Source organism: Strix uralensis, chromosome 5 (genome assembly GCF_047716275.1).
Source record: "Strix uralensis isolate ZFMK-TIS-50842 chromosome 5, bStrUra1, whole genome shotgun sequence".
Lineage (NCBI taxonomy): Eukaryota > Metazoa > Chordata > Aves > Strigiformes > Strigidae > Strix > Strix uralensis.
In genome coordinates this window covers 44807520-44831149 of record NC_133976.1, presented here as the reverse complement: position 1 = coordinate 44831149, position 23630 = coordinate 44807520, and the positions used below count along the sequence as shown (strand labels likewise).

The 23630-nt window shown below is 37.9% G+C and overlaps 1 protein-coding gene across 6 annotated transcripts in view; it reads right to left on the bottom strand.

Moving 5' to 3' along the window:
* Positions 1-23630, bottom strand: part of SYT1 (synaptotagmin 1) — a 364659-nt gene that overhangs the window by 77653 nt on the left and 263376 nt on the right. For 5 of the 6 annotated variants that reach the window (XM_074870647.1, XM_074870649.1, XM_074870645.1 and 2 more), the window contains 3 exons: positions 19709-19893; positions 5753-5875; positions 2379-2546 (listed from right to left, as the gene is read on the bottom strand). In XM_074870647.1, coding sequence (XP_074726748.1) covers positions 2379-2546; positions 5753-5875; positions 19709-19893 — 476 coding nt within the window. The remainder of the gene's footprint in view (positions 1-2378; positions 2547-5752; positions 5876-19708; positions 19894-23630) is intronic. The other variant, XM_074870650.1, reaches the window with a different exon arrangement.

Genomic DNA, 23630 nt, shown 5'->3' with positions numbered 1-23630 from the left:
TGTAAGGTTTAAAAGAAGCTTTTCAAGTTGAGAGCCAGCTTCAGCTTTCATTACTGAGTACAATAGTTTCAGTGGGTAACAGGGTTGTGTATTGTAGTAAATACTATAGCAAAATCTATTTTGATTCTGTAAATTATTTGTAGCTTCTAAAAAACTATAGAAGGCAAATGTATGTGGACGGCAAAATTCTAAACAATTTCACTTTTTTTTTGCACAGACTCAAAAACAGGAGAAGACAAATGTTCAAAGGTTTCCTTCTCCATCAGTTTACAATACCACTTAATGGATCCCGGTCATTTGGAATTCATGAAAAGATGACATTTATCATTATGTACTTTTTTTTTATTATTAACTTGACCTCAGTAAAGCTTAATTTAGCTACCTTCCTTTTTAAAGAAGATCTAGTGGCACTGCTTCCTCCATTCATTACCTCTAAAGTAGCCTCAGCTTCCACCTTTGTTCAGGACTACCAAGGATGTCCTCAGCTCTTGTGAAAGATTGCTCCCTCTCCCTGCTTTCCGCTCTGCTCAGAGATACTCAGCCTCTTAACTTAATGCAGGTGAAACCTTGGTAGAAGAACACGTATAGGAGTGTTTTTCTGGCACAGACATGTCACTCCTCTAGACATGAACCTTCTTCCCGCTTTGGGCCTGAGGAAGAACACCTCCCTCTGCCAGACTGGTGTAGTCCAGCAAGGATGTCTCAGTTTGCTTTTGGCAGCACAGTGCAGGTATACAATTCAGACAGCTGGAGCCCGACGAACACCTGCACCCTGAAACAGCACCATGGATATCTGGGAAACAGAAATGAAAGGGGGGACTAACACAGGGAACCACCCAAAGAAGAGAAGGCAAGAGGTCCAGGGTTCAAGATGCAATACAGCAGAAGCATAACCCATCTCATCCACATTAGCCCTTCTTTGGGAGAAGGGCAGGCAGCTCACTGCTATGCCCTGGGAGAAGGTAACAAAACGGTCCTGGGCTGCCTCGTGGGCAGCTCTGCCAAAGAGAGATGGGAAGGATGCCAACAGAAGCAGTGCACCACCTGAAGTGGGTCACAGAAGCAAGGCTCCACCCAAGTAAACAAGATAGTGTCAGTAGTTCCCATGAAAATTATTTATTATGGTTCCAGCATTACTTAAATGGTCACTTTCCTTTTTCACTGTAGTCCCCAGAACAATGATAGTACTTGACATGCCGCATTGGTTTTCTCTTGAGTGCAGACTACAGTATCCAGGATACTTGGATGGGATGTACCTAAAGACCCTGTCAGGTCTTGCAAGGGAAGCAAACTTTCTTCTGGAGCATAAAATTTGAATATTAAAGATGTGACTTAAAACAAGTAGGTATTATAGCCCAGGAGTGGATGATTTGATTTATAATTTGTGTCTCCATCTTAGATGACAGCATTATTGGTTCTTTCTTTTCTTTTGTGAGCTGCACAGGAATGTGTAATTTATAACTGTTTTCTTTTAAATACTCTCTTAGGAAAGCTCAAGAAAAAAATAACTGCACAAAAGATTATTTTTGTGAACATCTTCAGGGGAAAAAATAAGCTTATATATGCAGTAGTAGTTCTGGCCTCCAGGGATATCTTTCTCATTGAATGATTACATAGCCTGAGTCTTTCACTGTTCCTGTTTTCAATCTGGAGCTGTCATTATAAGATCGGGCATAGAGAGAAAGGCCTAAAGTAACAGCAGAGGAATGTATATTAGGAGAAGCCCTATGAAACAGGCTGTATAGTATTCCTCTATTGTATTTAACTGGGGTTTAGGTACAGCTACAGTTCTAGAAAAACACTATTGATAGATACTATTGGAATGACTTAAATACTGCAATATAAGGCTTAGCTACATTTATTTAATTCATGTTATTAAACCTGAGACATGATTTCTTTTCATATGTAAAGCAGCATGGCAAACAATTGCTATGACAAAGTCTAACAAGATTAATCTGCCATATTGTCCTTCATCCATTTACCTTCCTTGAGTTTTAATTTATTTTTGAGGGGAAAAGAAATGGTATACTGAAATTCATATAACAGATTACAAAGATATCTAAAGAAAATGCTGGTCTAGTGAAATTTACCTGATATTTGTCAAAGTGTTACTGTTTTTTGACTTGTAAGTTTTATCCAGCCATAAAATATGGATCAGATTGTCATACATCAGGATAACTGAAGTGCGTAAAATCAAACTGTGCCTTTTACTGATCCTATGTTATACCATTTTCATCATAAGACTGAACATCACGTTTCTACAACATGAAAAATCACTATGCTGAAGCTACGAATTAACTAAGACATCTAACTTTGTAGCCAAGCACAAGGTACATCATGGTTAAATAAAAAAGTTTTAATAGTTAACAAAAAAATACCTTGAATGTAAATTGCTCATTGAAAACAGGGTTAAGGGTCTTTCTGTGGACTTTTGTCTCGTATTTCTTCTTCTTATCAGGCAGCAGAAAAACTTTCACATAGGGATCAGATGTACCACCCATATCTAATGCAGGCAGCTCAGCTGCTTGAATAATCCCAACCAGAAGCTGAAAAGAGAGAAAAACAGCAGAATGAAATTTCAAATAGATATTTCTATAAAAACTGTAACAGAGAAATACACATGCAGACACTATTTCTGGTCTATGAAAAACTATTCCCCACTCCCACCTCCCCTTCAAGGAAGGCAAATGAAGCAACACTATAGATTGTAGAAAACCAATTATGGCAGATGCAGACTGTACAAAGGCTGTTTTTAAGCAGAAAAGAGGTTTTCAAAGGGCAGCTGATTACAGCTAAATACAGACTTCATCTTTTTAAAGACTGCAATCTAACTTTCAATTGCTCGCTCCTCTTGTGCATTAGTTTTCTATGCTGGGCACCATGAATAGAAATCACATTATTAAACAATCAAGAGTGTCTAATTTTGACTATAAAATTTGTATTCTAAATCCCCAACACGTAACCTTCCCCCCAACCAAACACAAGAAGGTGATATATCAAATGCAAATCCTCAGGCAGATCTTTATTGAAAACAAATGGATCTTGCAGTCTTCCTTATATTTAACTTCTCTTTCTATGTACACAGATGGGTCTAGGTAGTAAACTAAGGACAGCATTTTCAAAAAACATCCCATGAAAACTAACCTTTGGTAACTAAATCCTAATATTAATTCATAATCTCATTGCAAAACAGAAAAATTAGTTTCTTAAATCTCTTATACACTTTTAAAAATAAGACTGAAGCACATTTGAAACTTCTAAATGCCTTGGCCATTTTTTAAGTGTTATAAATGAAGGTGTGTTATGTTATGTTGGCATCCCAGCCTGTATTAGGCCTCATCAGCATAATGGATTTGAGAGAAGGAAAATACTTCTAATCTTGTTTCATAGATGCAGAACTAAGGTAAACATTCAAGTGACTCTTCAAGGTCAATCTGGAGATAAGATATTAAGAACTGGGAACGAAATCAGAATATTTTCTTCCAAATCAGTACTTCAGTCACAATATATTTGCTTCTTTCATGGATGAATTGTTTAAAATTGGAAACAGAAGCTCTAACAACTGGAATAGAGAACAATATAGTCAATCTAGGAAAGAAGCTTCTGGCTTCTGAGAGATTCCTCAAAATTGGTCTTATTTTTACCAGTTTTAAATTCACAGTATGGCCTGCATGCTTTCCCACCTATAGGACTCTTAAGCTCCATGAAACATTTTCCTTTAGCTGAAGGAAACAATTCTCCTTTCCTGTTTCATTCTTATTCCAGATGCATAACAGTTCATAAATACATGGATTAGGCTCAGGATCTACATCAAGTCTTTCACATCAAAGAGTGAAAAACAACTCTATGACTTTTAGTTAACAGAGTGGAAAAGCAATTCAATTCCCTTTTAAAATTTCTCTCTCTAAAACTGAGACATTGTGCTCTGGAGAACATATCGGTCATCTTGTCTCCATTCTTAACCCTGTGCGATATATTAGCCAGATTTTTGGTCTATAGTGTCATGATACCGCGCTACACTAAACTAACTAATCTCCTCTTCCACTCTTTTAGATCATCTATCCTCTGACAAATTCCAAGCTGCAACATAGTTTAGAACAGCAAAATAAAATCGGAATTCATAACTCAAATAATTTATTACCTTAGTTAAATACTACACGCTTTTACAGATTTGTTGCTCTCCCATCCTATTTCCCCTTGTAAAATATAGCTCACAAAATCAACATTTTCTTTAATAAAATTCACACAGAAAGTTTGTTTTCATATTCTAAGGAAACTAAAATCCATTTGTCAGAACACATTTGCAGCTTTTCCTTTCCCCCTCTTTAGATCTTCTGCTTCTGATGAGTCTCATGCTTCATACCAATTTCATACTGATTTCAAGGGGGATGAGTGTGACTCATCATATGGACAGGGAATTTGCTCTGGGAGTCAAGGAAAAGCTCCTTTAACCACAGGTTCTTGAAAGGCTTCAGAATTCTTTTTGGCCCCTTCATTGAAAAAAAAGCACTAGTAGTCAGAAAATAGTTGAAAAGACAGGGAAATACTATGTATTATGCCAGGTCATAGCTGTGTGTAAATACCCTGCTGCTGACACAGCAACTTTTAAAAATTTCTCTTATTTTCTTTGTCCTGCAACAAGCAAGTGAACAGCATCAAATAAAGAATCTGAATGTGGAAATAAATCACAAGTACATGTAGAAGTCAGTTCAGATGAAGAATAGGAATTAACATGGATTTAAGTTCAGTAGTCATCTCCTTCCCTAAATAGAGAAGAATGATGTGGTTTTGACTGAAGTTGTCAAAAAATGAAATGCAGGATATGTATTCTCAAGTTCACTGAAAGACATACAGTAGAAGTGAAGAAGTCAGATATGTTGGTGTACTTTGGTCCAAAGTTAAGCACAGTGAGTTATAATGTGAGGCTGTGAATTGGTATAATTGACAAACGTCATCCCAACCACAACAAGAGGCTAGGCAAGGGAATTAAATATGAGCTAGTTCAGGATGTGGGCAGACCTGTTAAGTATGTCAGTTCTAGGTCAACATCACATTGTGGTGTTTATTCCTACTGAAAACTTGGTATGCCAAAGTTTGGTCTTATCAGCTTCAGAGTAGAGTACTGAAGGAGTATCAGTCCTTGACTGGAGAGATTCTTCTTGTCTAACTTTCCTATGTTTCCGGGGACAGACCTTTTTATTTGAACTTTTGTTTCAAATTACAGTTTTCTTGACTAGTAGGTTTACTTTTACGGAGAGCAACGGAACCTGATGCAGCTAGTTAATAAGGCAAAGTGCACACTTGGTGAAGTGAGAGAAAGCTACTCCTGGCAGTCTTATCAACTCGCTAAAAGACACCCAATGAATCAACTTACTTTTATGTCCCTCTCTTTTCCTCCCTACCCTTTGTTTGCTTAGATTTTAAATATCTGAAGGCTGAAGCTGTCTTTTACTGTCTGCATGCAGACTCCATAATATAATGTGGATTGACATTGATTGGTGATGCCTTAATATAAGTTATTAATAACCATTAAATAAAACTGTCTTCAATTTTGTTTAAAAGTGTAATATAAACTCCAAGTACATTGAACACTAATTTAGTAGTACCTCTGTCATGAATCTTCAGTCTTGCTGTCTCCCTTTACTCCATGCAAGCAGTAAGGATTTCAGAAATATCTACCGTAACTAAATGCATTACTTCATTCTCCCCTTGTGCACACAGAAATGAAATGTTACAGGTTGTTTTTTCAAACCTGATTGTTCTGAAAGTCATAATCCAAAGAATATTGGATTTTCCCTAGTTTCTCCACTTCTTTGGGTTCTTCTTTCTCTTCCCCATCAGTCAGCCCAGTCTCAGCATCATCATCCTTAAGAGCCTAGAAAGGAATGTAATATTCATAAATAAGGCAAACTCTTCAGTACTAGTTTAAACTAGACACTGTCCTCAAATCTATTTTAAAGCCATTAAAAGCAAGCATGACAGCAGAAATCCAAATATGCAGTTTACATATATATTTATAATATTTAGGTTGCTCAGAAAGATGTTATAAATCAGCAAGCAAGCAATGGAAGTAGGAAGAAAGCTTCTTGGACTATTACAAGCAACGATTGTTATAAAACCTGAAAGTAGAAACAAAATATCAACTCGATTTTAAAAAATTCTTCTGGACTCACACTGGCTCTTAAAGAGGCACAAGGAGGCAAACATGCTATTAAATAAGCAAAGTCACACATTCATTCAACTTAAGAATATATTGGCAATGTCAAACCTGGTTGTGCATGCTGTGAATTGTTTGCAATTGGCACACATTTCTGTAGGATTACTATGATAAAGAGCATGTGCTGTGGATGAGTTCTTCCTACAATCATATGCCAAACATTTTTCATGTTTATTTAGAATGAATATGGAAGCAAAGTTTTCACCATGCCATTAGCAAATGCATGTTTCTCCTTTTCCCTCCCTCCCGAGACCAATTTCCTTTTTATTCATTCTTGCTATAAAGCTTGGCTGAACCAAATTGATTGCAAGTTGATTTTAGTTTGCTTGGAAAGAAACACAAAAATAAAGAAATACAGAACTGCTTACAGCTTTGTCTATTGCATAAAACCTGCTATTTTTAGAGAACACAGCAGTTATCTTGGATTTTATACATAATTAAAATACTAAATGATGTAATCATTTTTTTGCTGTACCAGAAAGCAGAAGTATTTGCACTGTGGAAAAGGGAATTAATATAATTATTAAACTATATGAATCATAACTAACTATGTAGCACTTATTCCAGCAGATTCTTACCTGAGTAATGGGCAAAAGTGATGAGACAAATAGTGAAAAATTGTGGAAAAGGTGAAAATAAAGTTGAGAGTCTAAAAACAAGGACTCAATATTGAGCATTCATCCAGAATTGTTATTTGCATGTTATAATGAACAGTATGTTTATCTGTAAAAGCCCTACCTGGATGAAAGTTCCTTCTATATGGAGCTTCTGCTTGCACAAACAGACTATTAAGTGCAAGAATAAGATTTGTTATGTTCTTTCTTTTTTCACAATGTGAGGTGGTCTGAAGAAACCTACAGCATTTATAAACAACAGGTTGCAGCTGGAGCTCTCTACCTGAAAAGACAGCAAGGCTGGAAAGTAGCTATATCCACTGTTGATGGTGGTTGGTGAAAGAATGCACATGAAAGTATTAACATTCTCACTCAGCTATGAACGCAGTGGGGGCCACGCAACAGTTGTGTGGGTGTGGTAAGAAGAAAGATTGATCTCTGAAGTAGAAAATGTTATTTTTCAGAAGCCAGATCTAAATTCAGAAGGTCGGACTCAAAACTGTACAATAGTAAGCAATTATTTATCTACTTTTTGAAATAAGCTAGAAATTCAGCTGGCATAGATCAACTGAAATCAATGCAACAACATTGATTTATGCAAGCTGAGAAGCTGGGTTTGAGTTAAATATCTGAATGTTAGTGAATGATGGACTCTTTACCAGTAACATAAATTACAGTGTACCTGGATGAGATCAGTGGGAAAGGTCGGTAGTAGATGAGAATCACTTGTGATGTTGGAAGCGTAATACTTTTTGAACTAAACCATTTCTATTTGGAAGGGCTAAACTGACTGAAATGAAAAGTCTTCTGAGACATTTTAATTGCTGAGATGCTAGTGAGTTCCCTGGCTGCAGCACAACATTTTTTTTAGTACAGTAACAGGCATGACACTTCAAAACAGACAGGCTCTATAGCAAGAGGCACAGCCCCTGAAGGACCACACATGGGACTTTCAGGGTATGGGGTGATGTGATTATGCCCAACACCTGGCTTTCACTAGTAATAAAAATAAGCTTGAGGTTTTGTGATCATGAAAAAAAAAAAAGATGTGACTCAATCCAACTGAAGCAACCACATTTATCTGAGCCTGGAGACAACGGGAATCAATAACTCAGAGGGGGATGTTAACTCAAAGACCCACTGCTCTGAATCATCCCAGTATTGCCCTAACAGAGGACTTCATGATAGAAGAGTGATAAACAGCTCCAGTACATCACCATTTATGGAATAAGTACTGGACATTCTGTTGTTTCACCTAGTTTTGACATGGATTTTGTTTGAGAGGAAATATCCTACAGCCATTCCTCAGAGAGAAAAGCAAGAATGCAAAAAGAACCTTATATGCTAATTTCTAGGTATGAGGAGTTTGTATTGATTGCACCAAGGCAATAGTTACATATCCATACTCTCTGTAGGAAAACTGTATGCTCTTCTGCATAGATGATCAATCCAGGAGATGCCAGAGCTGTGGGTAACATAATGTGAAAAAGTTCTTACTATGACTATGGAAAATATAATGGCAAGCTAACGTCCTTCTTGCAAGGGAGTTTTGAAGTGCAGGCAGAAAACACTGCATGGTTGGGAAACTCTTCTCCACAGGTTATGAGAGGCCTATTGGAAGGTGAAAGCTATTTCCCAGGGGAGATGGAAAACACTGCACATTACTCACCACAGCTGAGGAGCTATATGATTCTTCTTGACCTTGACTCAGAAACACTGAAGCACTAAGAAACACTAAGAATGAGATGGTGTTTGGATTTGGCCAGGGTTGTGGTGGGGAGGGGAGGGAAGAAATGACAAATTGTTATCACTACAGAAGTCTGTACATAATAGCTTTTACCATCAAGAGAGGAATTTGCTTTCAAACTACAGGCCAATGCTTCAAGAAGAAGCTGAGTCAAAGGAAGCACAGAAGTTTCTCATGTTTGATGCAGCTGCTGAGATCCAAAGAGGAAGAAGAATTGGATTGCTTCAAAGTACTTGAAACACCCTGTAGGGATTTTAATTTTGTATTAAGATTCTCTGAAAGATCAATATTTAATGGAATGGTACTGCAACCCTCAATTTATAGCACATTGTGTCACACTATATTGGATCTTACTGTTGTATTGCTACAATCAATTAAAATAAACAGCTATATTTTATTGGTTTTAGAAACAATAAAATATTTTTAATTATAAGCCTCCTTTTTCCTCAAGCCTTTTCAACTGACACAACTGTAATCAGAAAGCCTGGATTTAGATGCAGAGGAATATAAGCCTTTCCTTTCCTAATATTTCTTTTAATTCCATGACATTTTAAATGCTTTTTCTGTGAAATACACAACATAGAAAAGCATTATTACATTGTGCTGGAGACCAGATTTATCTTTTCTAATTTGGGATGATTGTGGATTTCACTCAAGTGGTTTCTTCATCTCTGTGTAACATACGCAGAAACATACAACAATGAAAGCTCTATATCCTCGTACATGTGTGTAAGTATCTGAAAAACCTAGGCTTATATATGTAAGCAAGTGTAGGAATGTACCAAAAAAGTATTAATCCAATGCAATGATTACAAGGTGATATATCCACATCTAATGAAACCAGCAAGTGGGAAAAGTTACTTTGTGCCAGGGACCTTAACAGAGCCACACAATATACAATATATGTTTTCTTAGACCTGAAAGGCAAAATGAATTTTTGAGCAACCTCTCATTTAATCCATATTTGAATAAGTTGTGTAACTAGTTCTAACCAAGGGTGCAGACATAAATCTACATATGGCATTAGGATTTTCTTTTCTGTGCCATGTTTAGTTAATCATTTTCAAGCTCATCTACTCTGTAGTGGTTCCTACAACAAACAGGGCTAAATCACAGCAAACTGGGATCCACAGTTCAATATGCTGGCCATTTCTTCACTTCTGTAACATAATTAAGAATGGTTTTAGTGTCCTCTTTTCTTCTGGGTTGTTAAAGAAAATGCTTAATTTAAAATTTTTTCATAGTTGCATCTTTTGCATTAAAAAAGGAAATAAAACCCCAAACTGCTTGTAATTGCAGTTCTGCAAACTCCATATCTTACAGTGGGTTTTTTTACACTTCCCGGGCTTCCTCCCCTTCTCATTCCCCTAGCTGACAAAAGCCTCTCTCCAGTGACACTGGCCCCTGATACTGCAAACATCCCTTGCTTCCAGCTTAGTTCCAACAAAAGCCCTGCATCCTGTCACTGGGTTTACCCCACTACTATCCACCACAAACCACAAGAGAGATTTTGGGGATTAAAACAGGTTTATGTACACTTTCATTTAATCCTTCCCAAAACTATGTGTAGAAATTGAGAGGGTCTGCAGGGGATTTAGCACAGTTGGTCTGCTGGTTGCCTCCAGATTCCACGTGTGCAGAAGCTCCAGGGAAGCAAACTGACATGAGACTCAGGTAACAAAGCTGCTGGGGGAGCGAGTGTACTTCCTTATCTCCTTCCTGTACAGCAAGGCAGAGGCCACAATCATGTCTGAGTCACCAGTGTCAGTCTCAGTCCAGCCGGGATCGGGGCGACGTGCAGAAGACAAACTCACACCAGTTTGTTGAAGGGGGGGCATTGCCAAGACCAAATGCCACCGCACTGTGTGCCAGCTCCCAATTTATTCCCACCTGTTTACATAGGTTTGTTTTTACTTCTACATCCTACTGACCTTCAGGTTTTGTCTGTTTACTGCTCACACGCTCACCATGCATTCTGCAGGCGGTGTTCCGGCATGCTGTTTCTGATGCTCACAACATGGTGTTCCAAATGTTGCCTCAGTTTCCCACAATCATTCTTCTAACCTCAAGGTCAGTTTACATTTTGCTAATGACCAGTTCTTAATTCCCACACACCAGGAGGATGCAAAGACCCATGAAGGTGTACTTGCACTTTGATTCCGGTCTCAGTTATCTTCAAGTCACAAGCTATTTAATACTGCAAACAAAGTGTCTTTCATTGTCGTATGTAAAGAAACACTTTCATTAACAGAGTTTTTAGGGTTCCTTCCATTCATTGGGTGGCCTATGGCCTCACTTTTAAGAAACAAGTGACCAGTAAGCAAGAAGGAGATATATTAGGAAGGAAAATGTAACACTGACTGCAGCCTGTAAGTTTATTTGCCGCACTGTGCATGCTGCCGTTCTGAGTTCCATCTCTGCCTGCCCCATCAATCATTCCTTTTGTTCACCTGGTGAAGGGGATATTTTTTTAATGTGTGAATGATGCCCAGTCCTCAGGCTTGAGCAATGCCTGCTGAGCTGAATGGAAGAAAACAATACAAATTAGTAGCGAGAATGTTCTGTGCCATGTCCAACAATGAATTTATCAGAAAGGCAATTTTTCCCTCCACACCTAGGAATGGCTGTGTTTCCACTAACGGTGGTGCACCTCTTATCAATTTCTTTCACATTCAAGAACACCATAATTCTGACCTGGCCAATTTTTATCCCAGGGGAAAACAAAAGCCTTTAAAAATTCCGAGCTGATTCCCTATCACAAAGCAGAAAAGGCTGTAATTGTAACACATTCTCTATCAGAGTCCCTCAGAAGGAAAGGCAACACTTCATTCATTCAGCATCTGCTTTCTCTCCATGAATTAATTTAAAGAGCATGTTGCGCACGGGTTTCCAGTGGCTGAGCCAGGCTTTGGTCATTGTGAAATCTACTTTGCCATTACTGCTGTAAGAGTGTTGCCCTCACACACCAGCAGTGGGCCATACCGATGCACAGAATGAGCAAGACCCTGCTGTGTTCAGTATGCGATGCCTTGACATTACTTCCTTGCTTGTTATCCAGGTTTTAAATGGTCTGTTGGGTTATTCAGAAGGCTTTTTTTCTTTAGGAGCTCTATGACATGAGATCATCATGTTCAGCTTAAGAGCTCGCTGAATTGTTTGGGTACTAAAATATCAACTTATTCTGGTGCAACAGAAGAATACAGCAAATGCTAGAGGTGTTCAATGTAAAATATGAATACGTATATTTAAGTTGGAGCTGTTAAGCCCCCAAATCAAACTGCTTTTCTTGTAGTCAGTGTTTATTTGCTGAAAAATGATGCAGCTGATCTCAGCCTGGGGGCCTATTTTGGAAGTTCACCCTGTGGGTCAGGGCTCTGCTTTGAACACAGGGCCCATGTGCATGAACTAAAAGAAGTAAGCACTCTTGCAAGTACACTAGCATGCTCGGCCCCCACTTCCCATATGGCACTGCTTGGTTGTGCTAAGCAGCAGGCTGTGAGTAGGAGGCAGCTTTAGGCTGCTTGGCCAGCGCATGCTGCTCAATCAATTGTTCTTCATCCTCCCCAGATGAATGGCAGTGGGCCAGATGGAAGCATGCTTTGGGACAGAGCTGGCTCCTCAACATCAGAGGACCACTCTGAGTACTACATTTACTTCTGTTTGAAAAATTTGTCATGCTATATAATTAGGACTACATCTATTTAACAGGGAAAATTAACCTAAATATAGCCAGACATGATTTACTGGATGCCACTTTGATCTATGGAGAAAAAGTTGGTAAAGACCTGTTCTTCTGGCTCAGTTGCTTAAAAAGAGGTAAGATCATCCTCTGACCATCCTCTAAATAGGACTTTATCAAGTATCTGATATTCTCATGCTTGAAGGTTATTTTGCTATTCATATTTATTATTCATCATTTTATAAAGAATAAATACCTTTGCTTAAAAAGTAAACAATTAAATATTCCCAGTGGGGTTTGACATGTATACCTCATTGATATGAAGTGCTGTTCCTGTTGTAGGTTATTCATACCCACTAACTTCAGTGGGTTTAGCTCTCCATATAATCAGTAGATACAGGTAAATGTCTCAGGACTGTGATTCAAATCAATTAATTTAGGGAATACTTGCATATTTCCTAGAAATCATAATATACAGTTGATTACATGCTCTATATTATAGTTTTCCTCATGAAGTTCACATGTTTTTAATGCCAGGGTAAAGTCACAAAAAGAATCAGGAATATTTAATTGCTTCCAGTTTTCCTGGCAAAGCAGTAGTAAAAGAGACCTCAGACCCTCTCATACAATATGCTTCTCATCTTTAAGTTACCTTGACTCATTAGGAACCTGGAGGCTCTGGTCTTGAATAAAGAATTCAAAATTTGGTCTGTTAATCAAGAGAATGAAAGAAAGAAACATCCTTGACAATGGAAGACAAGACCTTCGGTATAGAAAACAAGACATGTAAGAAAATGAGTAGGATCTGTATCTTCATATCATCCTAACAGTACATTAGGTTACAATAAAAGTAATAAATTAATTATTTTACAGAAAAAGTATTTTTTAAAATGGAGGAAAAAGAAACTCAGGAAGGATGCAAAGCAAGCTTCTGTGTCTTCTTGGGAGTGACTGAGGAAGAGACAGGAATGCAAATAAGCCCAGCCTTGTGGCTCACAGCTGTTGCTTCCCTATTTTCAGGGTTCTGGTCTGATATAAATCTAAGTTAGAGAAGAGTTTTGCGGAAAACCCTGCAGAACACAAACACTCATCTATAACATTGAACCTTCATAAACATGTTATTTTCACATTTTTGGGGAAGTTTTAAGCACCCTGCACAGTGGCTTTCTGAGGCAGAAGAAAAAGAAGGATGATTGGTCAAGCCTGAGGTTGAATTATTGTACAAATGGGACTCAGTCAACCCATTCTGACTGCCACAGTATACTTATTGGGCTTGTTTTCTAAGAAAGACTTGTCCCCATTGTTTCTGACTAATTTTCTACACTGTAATGGTTCTGCAGCACATGCTGTCTTTCTGAGTGCGAATTAGGATGTCTCACTGCATTGTGGATTAGCCATGGTGAGCATTAATGTCACCGTGGGCTGAAGATGCCAACAAATGGGAATTGGCATGCTGAAACCAAGACAGGTGGTACCATGGAATAAATACACTCACTATTCTCTAGGCTTTCAACTAGGAAAATAAACAAGCACACGAGCAAACATTGCAGAAGAAAAGACCACTGCCAGCAACAGAGCTCCTGTCCCTCAAAAAGATCCTCTTGGATTATTTCTGGCAATAAAGGCTTGGGTTCCTTTGAGTGAAATCCAGGCTCTCTGGATGTCAGCGGGGATTTGACTGAGTTAATTTTGGCTATTGTCTTCATGCTGCCAGGTCAACACACATTACTTTGAAATATTTCAAGGCACCTAACATTAGAAAGCTTGTTCCTTCAGTATTATTTCTATGTGAGGGCAAGGGTGTTTACTTTTCAACAGCTAAAATCGTAAGATGAAATAGTCTAAGAAAACCATTATATGTTGAAGTTCGGTTAGGTGCAATTGCAGCTCTCAATATCATACTTATAATGCCCCCTATACACTTTATAATTCACTGCTATTAATACATGAACATTAATCAGAGTATTCTGATTAAGTTAGTACATAACCCTGATGTAAAAGGAAGGCCTAAGTAAAGGAAAACCAAACATACAGAGAAGTCAAGTGGCTGCCACAGTAAGTCAGCAGCAGAGCCAAGAATATACTTCTCATACTCCAGGGTATAGTACATATACCTGATCCCAAATCTCCCATGTCACCTAACAGACGCATTCATTGCAAGCCCAAAATCTTTCACTAGTGGCAGTGTTTTAGCCTGATGCAATGAGAAAGGACTGAGCTATTAAATCTCCTTCTCCACAAATGTTTTGTGACTTAATAAAATGTTCAGACCACCACCACAATTATTCTCCAAGCAATAGGGCTAAAATTTAGTAATTTTTCAGTGCCACTGAAAATAAGTGTCATGACTGAAATGATTACGTCTATTCCTTTCCTCGGCCCACAGGCTGAGCTTAAGCAAGAATTTTGCTGTACCAATGTATTAAATTCAGACCCAATAAATCAGCAGCTATTATAGTGTCTCTAGAGCTGGGTGTTTGGGGCTTTTTTTTTTTCCTTAGAGAAACAAGTAGAGGCATTAGCCAGGGGCACTAGGGGCATTAGCAGACACTGGAAATTTATAAAGATGAAAACTGTGATTGGAAGATCTCATAAAAACACTGGTGCTAGTTGTCATACAGTTGCACCAATAGAAATCTGGAGTAAGACCACTTAAAAGAGTTTGGTATGGAACACTAAAAACTTAAAGCGTGGGCTGTACTGAGATGATGCGATAGCCCACAGCAAGTTTCATGAGGTACCAAACATTTTATCAACACTTAGAAACTAAGACATTAAAAATACACACTGCTTTCGTCTACTTTTGATATGGTGACATCTATACAAAAAGGAAATAAAATTAGCAAGTTATTTTTACATGCCTATCAATTTTAAACTTGAGCTTTCTAGTACAGTTTGACTTACTTAATATTTTAACTCATTTCTTTCACCCTCCTCTAGTCTCCCCCCAGATATATACCCAACCAAAAAAATACCCAATCAATTTAGTTCAGCCTCTTGATGTGTGTTTCAGAGCTACTACATAGAAATCTCAGCAGAGGAGCCAGAGCTGTCAGAAGAGTATATGTATCAGAGCTTTAGACTAGGTGCGTCCAAATAGCAAAATAAACCTACCGCAAGTGACAATCCAGAACAGTCATGAGACACAACATAGACAAGGAGGACATAGAAGGAAGAAATAAAAATTAAAACATCCACACACAAACATTAGTAAAACCCATGGAGAAATGACCTTTTTACAGTAGTACATTCATTAACAATTTGCCTCCCCTAGAAGGCATCTAATCCTCCCAGTGGCCCTTGGTGGAGTTGTATACTCTACCTGAAAAAGTAAATACTGCCTGCAGTGGAAATGGGTTTCAAGACTGAAAACCTAACCTTATTTTCAACTTATCTTTCACTTTACCTCAACTACATTTGCTCATAATTGCTATTATTTCATACACAGTTTCTCATTTGAAGTTGTGTTCAGAAAAGTGGACATTTTGAAGCATAAATATTCTAACAGAGACAAAATTTTATTCCACTTTCTGTAATATCTAGCTATCGTGTGTCACTGTTGAGCTGACTCAGTCTCTATGTCAAAAGGATCTTTAACAATGTCAAGCTATATGGCTCTATAATGATTTGGCACGGATGTGCAGGTCAGCATGAGTACGTGTAGGTCAGAAGCTCTCTTTGACAAACAAAACCAGACTCAGATGGAAATTATATTTCCAGAAGCTGATACTTCCAATTTACCAAATGCTACTACCTTTCAAGTTTGTGTGCTTAGGGAACTAGGATCTTGCAAGATGCCAAGTGCCTATCAGCTGCTATTATGCACTCTCAGCTCAAGGCAGAAAGTAATTAGCACTTGCAGGTTCAGGCCTAACAATGACTGAACTAAGTTTTTTTGGTTTTTTTGACAACATTTCAGATCTTTGGCTCTGTATGTTACCCTTTATAATGTCATTAGATTTACATCTTGACCTTCAATTATTTTTTAACATTAAAATTTGCTTCTTTAAAGAGCTAAAAGGCATTCTTGTTATTCCCCTTTCTATTTTATGCCAGAGCCGCTGAAGTGGTTCAGTTCTCTTAACTGAAATATTCTACATTTAGCATTTCATTGAGTTCAGCTAGGTATATTAAAATTTGCACTGCTAATTCAAGATTAAACTGTGAAACAATCAGTCATACAGAAAAAAGCACAGCTAAAATGACAGAAATTAGGAATTAGGTTGGTAGAAGTTATTGAATGCGAAGGACTTAAAATCTGTACACTGTCAGACTGCTAGGTATGAATTTAAGGGGCTAATTTAAGTAGCCTGTTTTTGAAATCCCAGACGGTGAAGAGGAAACTTGGCTGGAGAGTTGGTGATCCATTCACTTTATTAAAGGTCTGACATTTACACCAACTGAGAATCTATCCTCCCTAGGTTTAACTATGCAAAACAAAACATACTGGTTAAATTCTAAAATGTTTGGGCAAAGGCATGTTTAAATAACTATACAGAATATTTTGAATGGAATAATTTTAAAATACCTATCTGTGCAACATTTGAAAGTTTGAGCTCTCTTTGTAAATGAGAGATGAATGATTCAGACTTTTATCAATTTTTCCCATGAAAAAGAAATTAAACTCAATATTAATTAGATAATGTAATTTTGCATTTAAAATATTTATTTTCCAAGAATCCATGGTCATTTATCCAGGTCCTAATGAATATAATTAAAAACACTTAATAATATATTGTAAATACAACAATGGCCTTACATGATACGGAACAAATTCCACATAAATATCAATCAACAAATTGCACATTATTTGTCCTACAACAGAGTATTAAGTTTGTTATCATTGGTAGAACATAACAAACACCTCAAGGATATTTTCCACAAGCATAATCAAACAGTTCTTCCAAATTATTCTTTGTCCAATGGGAGGAGTTGGCAAACAGTAGCCCAGGGTAACCCAACAACTGATGATCTGATTTTTCATGCATTGCTGATGGGGAAATATCTCACAATTACTTAATATTAATAGCCCAGAATAAAGTCTATAAATCAAATACAGGGAATCCACAAATGCTAAAACAAAGTGCTTAAAAAAAAGGGGGTTGTTTCATATTCATCTTATGGATAAAACAAAATCAGCATAAAACCTTTTTCAAGGAAGAACTCAAAATTTCTGCTCTATTATTTTTTGAGCTTGGCTTCACTAATCTTCCTAATCTTGGAATAGCTGCATCTACATTAGTGATTTTGTGTACTGATGAGGTTGTTTTCAGGTGTGAATGTGTCTTGTGTTGGTGTCATGCAATCCCATACACCAGTGTGACACATGAAGATCTTCTCTCCAGCTGGAACCAAGGTTGAAGCTGTACACCAGGTCACTATCTAAAGAGCTCCTCTTGCAATGTGGATGCAAGGGTCTCCAGCCATTTGCTCTTTGTCTCTGTGCAAGACTATGTTAGTTGTGGTAATGCAATCAGGGATGGCTATAGAGAAATCTGCTTTGTATTGCCTACTAGCATGCAGACACATGAGTACACCTAGGATGGGCAACTGGTATGAACTTCATTAGCTGTAAGCATGCAATGTGTAGTTATGGTCTGAGAACCAAAACAGATTGTGTCAGATCAAACCTCACTCCTTCCTTTGTCACTCACATGATGGCAGTGTGTGCAGTGGTCACTATAGAATGTTGATACATATAGATGGAAAGTAATGAATTTTGCCAAGGTTTACTTTATTGGTGTAGTGTATAGACTAGAAAAGTTAGCTACTGTCTAATGAATTAACATTTTAGTGGTGGCTACTGCAATTGAGTAGCATGAAAAGGAATAAAACAACTGGATCTTCAGTTATTTTCTTTCCATACTGTCTACTGAGCAAGAACAACAAAAACTGTCCTCTTGTCTGATAATGGAAACTGGTAATAGCTCTGATAGGTGTGCACCTTTGAAGCCTATCCATTATTTTCTTCCCCTTATCTGAGCTCCTTTCAGACTCCACTCATGTAATCCAGTTGCAGCTAGTCATCAGACTTGTAAGGCTCCTTCACCCACTCTCCTGACTTTGCTCTTCCCCTGTCACAATCTTACGTGCCTGAAGCACACTAACCTATTCCAGGACTCCTAAGACTGGCTGATGATCCATGCTGGTGGCTGCTCTTATCACCGTACAGTGGTATCTCACCAGTTGTTCTGGACTGCTCCATGGATCTCTTAGCTACTGTGCTCTAGGCTTCTCTTCTTGCATCTTGTTCCCAATCATCTGGCCCTAGTCTTTGGGTTCCCAGCTTTGGGTTCTACTTCTAATCAACCTGCCTTCAGTCCAGCTTTCTTCTACACTAGATCCCAACTTGTGGAAAAAAATGTTCATTCCTGATCATACTTTTATCCTCTCTTCTTGGCTTGATAGGTTCTCCTGTACGGCTCTGGCTCAACCTTACCAGGGCTCTTGGGAACACAGACTTGACCATGCAATATCCTTACAGTTATTGGCTCCTACTGAAGAGGTTTTGCAAAGCAATTCTCTGAATTTCTTCAGCACTTTCTGTTATAGCCCCTAGTCTTCTTAGTTTAGGAAATCTGCCAATGCAGTGAGGACACATGGATACTTCACATTTATTTCCCCATTCTTCTGTTTATTCTCAACAGTTTGCTCCAGGAAGGACAGTACTAAAACCCTGTTAAAAAAAGCTTTATTTTCTTTCAGGAACATATTAGTCAAATCTATGGACCTGAGAATTAGGTCCTGCAACCTTCTGCTTCTCTTGCATGAAGCAGATCTGAAGGACAAGTTTTTCTGCCCTTATGAAAATGATGTCGCTCAAAGGGCATTACGCTAATCTTTTCCTCCAAGTTACTCAGTTGACTTACAGCTACAAGTATGGTCTGTTATCTTTAACCTCCTCTTCTCTAGTACAAAATTAATTCTCCCCACATCATTGTGTTGAATTTCCCTTTTTGGTTCTCCCATGTTTCTGTACTTCTCATTTTTTCTTTTATACTGTTGTTTCTTTCTCTGCTGAACTTTTGCTTTTGTTTAAAAAGAGATTTAGAGTTCAGAGCTACTTTTGTTTATCATGTAAGCTCAGAAATACTGCTAGAAAGATATATAAACACTGTACTAGGTCCTGGTCAAAGTCCTGAAAAAGGACAGTGAAAAATTGTGCACGTTTGCTTCCTTTTTGGGGCAACCAAGATACTCTTGCCCCTTACAGATGAGTCATTATATGTCTGCTCATTTTTTTTTTTAGCAGAGCAGGGAAATTGGCTGACTGCTTTATCAGTGATGTCACACCCAGATTCATCTTTTCTGATACCACTGAGAAGATGCTGCCAATCAGTCCCCTCTTCACAGAGCCACTACTGAGGCAACTAGCAGAACTTTTTCTAGACACATCAAACAGAATCCTTCAAATGCAACCCAAGAGTTCAAGAAAATGAGAGGTACTTTACCTGGTCTTTCATGGTTTTCCCTAAATCTTTAACATCTTTCATGTTAATAGCATTCTTCCCTCCCTTCTCCTTTCCCTTCTTCTTGTTCTTCTTTTTGAACAAGCATTTCTTACAGAGACAAAAGCAGCAGGTAAGGATTAATAGGACTGCAACTATGGCTATGGCTATTAAGGCCCAAGGTGGCACTGGAAGAGAAAAAGAAACACACACAAAAAGAAGGTAGTAAACTGTTAGTAGGGTTAAATTTAGAAACAAGCACATTTCTCTCACAGCTAAGGCTTTTTCAATGAAAATGCCTTGCACAAAGACCTAAAATCCTTTCTAAAATATCCTGTCATCATTTGTGTATTTCTTCCAACTGAGCATTTGCACACACAACACCAATTTAACACATCTATCTATGTACATGCCTCGTGACACATATCGAACTCGCATCTATTTTTATTAATCAACCATCTGAAAACAATATGTCCAAAATATTTACACTGCGCAAATCTGTAAAATGTTCAGCACATTTAGGCAATTACTTGCTGCTTTCTTTAATCATCTCCTCAACCCACCTGGCATTGTGGCTGAATCGCGTGGAACTGACTAGGAATTTCCCTTTTCCGGAACGGCATCTGATCCAAGCAGTCAGTCTTAATGAACAGCCCTTCTCCTCTGCCCACTGCTGTACTTGACAGGCTCGCAGACTCCTCTCAACAGATGCAGGTCAAGGTCACCAATAAAGACTTAACAAGGACAAAGGACTGTCCAATCCAAGGGCATTTGCCCTGTCGTCATCGTGCCCTAACACTAGCAAAGTTTCAGTGCATATTTCAGCTATATTCTCACCTATACTTTCCTATAAAGAAAAACATATGGTTCCCTTTATTCATCCAGTCCAGTACGCTGGACATGACTGAAGCATGAATAAATAACAGAGAACACTTACTATGATATAATGGTCTTGTTAAAGATCAGAATTTTTGGAAAAAAGGAATCAAGAAGACACTTAAACACAAGTACTCCAGAAGGGAATTATCTTCACACAAATCAGCTTTAATGACCACTGATCCCCACATTTAACCAGACCACCCGACAAAACTTGAAATCTTGTAAACTGTCATTTTCTAAAAGTCTCGAAATGCACTCAGTCTATCAGGTCTGCGAGATACTCTCTCGGTGCATTACCTAAAGGTCTCTAATATGATAAAGAGCAAAACCGAAGAGTGAATCAAATCTGACATGTTGACGTCAGTGAATCACAAAAGGGAATGGACAGTATAAATAGAGAAAATAATTGCTTAAAGGAGCTAAGCAGAGTGTGAAGCATGGTCACAGGAACTTCCACTACAAATTACCAGTTCAGGAAGAGGACAGAGCACCTGTACTTTCCTTGCTCTAAATTTAATGACCATTTTTTCTATCTTTTATTCAAATGTCCTTGGTCACAAATACAAAAATAATGCAGAAGAATAGCTAAACAATAATTTCTGTAATACTTCTGTGCCTCTAAATGTTCATTAAATGCAGCTGCTATAAAAGGGAAGCTATACCATATGTAGAACAAATGAGAACTGATTACTAAACAAATGAATGTCAAAATATAAACAGTGAAAAGATTAACAGCTGTTCAAGGGATGTATTTTATGAAGTCAGCAGCATCAACCCTGCAGCTAAAGTTGCATTAGATCTGCATTTATCACAACTTAAAATCTGTATTTCATGCATTAATGATTTCATTTTGTCTTCAGATTTGGTGTGGTAACACTTTATAGCACAATTGACTCTCCTACAAATTTTTGTATTTTTTTCATCCAGCACTCTACAAATGTAAAACCATCACCTTTCACAGGCAATGTGTGCTCTTCTCAAACTCTAAACTTCATATGTGTACTTACTGTGTTAGACATATAGCATCTGAAATGGTATTTACATAACACTATACTTTATATATGAGTTAATCTACAGGAGTTATGTCAATATGAAATGAATGCTGCCCCCAAATTTATCAGCTATTTGTTTTGCTGCCTTGTCAGCAGTGCTTGAAGCATGATGCCAGAGAATATGGGGAGCAGCAAGAATATGGGATGGGGTTCTGCCAGCACGATGGTACCATTGGAGGAAAGAGAGGAAAGACACATCAAATGTGGGTAAGCTGGGAGAGCCAAGGAATTGAGGAGACAGGGAATGTGGGCGTTAATAGGATATATGCATATGTATCCTACAGATCAAAAAGTCTGTGTAGGTAGTGAAGACAGATTCCTTTGTGCTGAAACTGTTGTGTAAAGTGGTATTCTGGCACTGCTGCCTCAGTTCTCTGGAACATGAACAATGTAGGGTACCTTGGGGAGCATTTGAAAGACTTGCAGATACCTCAGCTTCTTTTTTATAATGCATTGTCTGCTCTCATCTGTTTGTAATTTAATTTCAGCCAATAGCTCTTGTGATGCAATTAAATGATCATCAAATTAATACCTGAGACACCAAGAATTATGCAGAAATCCATATTTATCTCTTCAAAGAAAATATGCTTCCTTTTGTATTAAACAAAGCATAAGCAGTAAAGGAAGAAGTTTGAGGTAACCCAAAATCTGGACATTTCCAAAACAACTTAAAATTCAAGTCTGAAAAAGCAAAGAGGAATAGATTTTTTTTTCCCAATAAAAGTGTACTATCTCTGTCAAGGAGATGGCTCATCTGAACATTGCTGTTGACAGAGATTGCCCAATCAGTGGATGTAAATGTTAGATTTAAGATAAGTGAAACATACAGTTATCACTGGCTTTGAAGCGATGTTTGTTTCCTTTCAAAAGCATTATTTAAATAATTTTAAATGTTAACCATTTTACATAATATGGACAAGATTTTCCAAGATTACTGAAGACTTTGAGAGTTTTCATATCTGTGCTCCCCAATTCATGACACTGCCAGAGGAGCTTGAATTCCAGAAAAAGGTAAGTTTTTAAAAATTAGTTTTCTATATTAGTTTTCATCTCAAGGTGCACAGGCGAGAATGAAATGACTGAAGTCACTAGTCACTTTGGACAACTGAAGTCTACAGACTAATTTTTCAGCCTTTTTACCAACTGTGAATAATATCTATAAAAACCCTACCGACAGTATATGAACTTTCTTGGTTTTGCACAGTGGCTCACTTTGGAGATTCAGTTGGTTAATTCCAGTTGGTCTTTACCCACACTTAAGCAAGATTTTCAAAGAATTTAATTTTTTCAGTGTTTAAATGGACAACAAAGGGAATCTACATTTTGAAAACTACCTCCATCTATATTAAACCAGTTTGATCTCGTTCAGTAGCACAGTCTGAAACCTCAGGACGTCTTTGGACACGATCCACTGAACAAAAACCTCTGTGGCAGACGAATCAGGGTGGGTGACATAAAAAACACAGATCCTGACCAAATGGCTGAGATGTCAGGGAGCCAGAAGCTTCTTGTATGACTTGTCTTACCCAGTGCCTGCACAAGGGGGTGCTTTGAAACAAGCAATACTTACCTATGTGATCAAGGAAAAGCAATTGGTTTAAGGATAATTAATCTGCGTGTAAACTTTCTGGTATTTCAGTGCTATTTTCTTTGTTCAGCTCCCGTGGGCAAATACAGAATACTTATTTTGAAGAAGCTGTCATGAATCGCTATGTGATCTGGTGATTTTACAAGGCTCTTTAAAGACAAATCTATAGGGGGAGATCTCCTGAATAGCATAGTTAGTAAATAAGGTCTTGAAATAGTCTTATTGATCCAATCTAAACAGGGTATGCTCTAGGACTTTACTCAGAAATACAGGAATGAAGTCTACCTGTAAAAGGAGAGTGTAGAGAAAATGAAACGCATGGCTTACTCTTGAGCACTAGCAGGGCACTGGAGAGTAAACTCTAGGGTTGTGTTGATGATTGAGGCATTTTGGGTACCGATTTTGC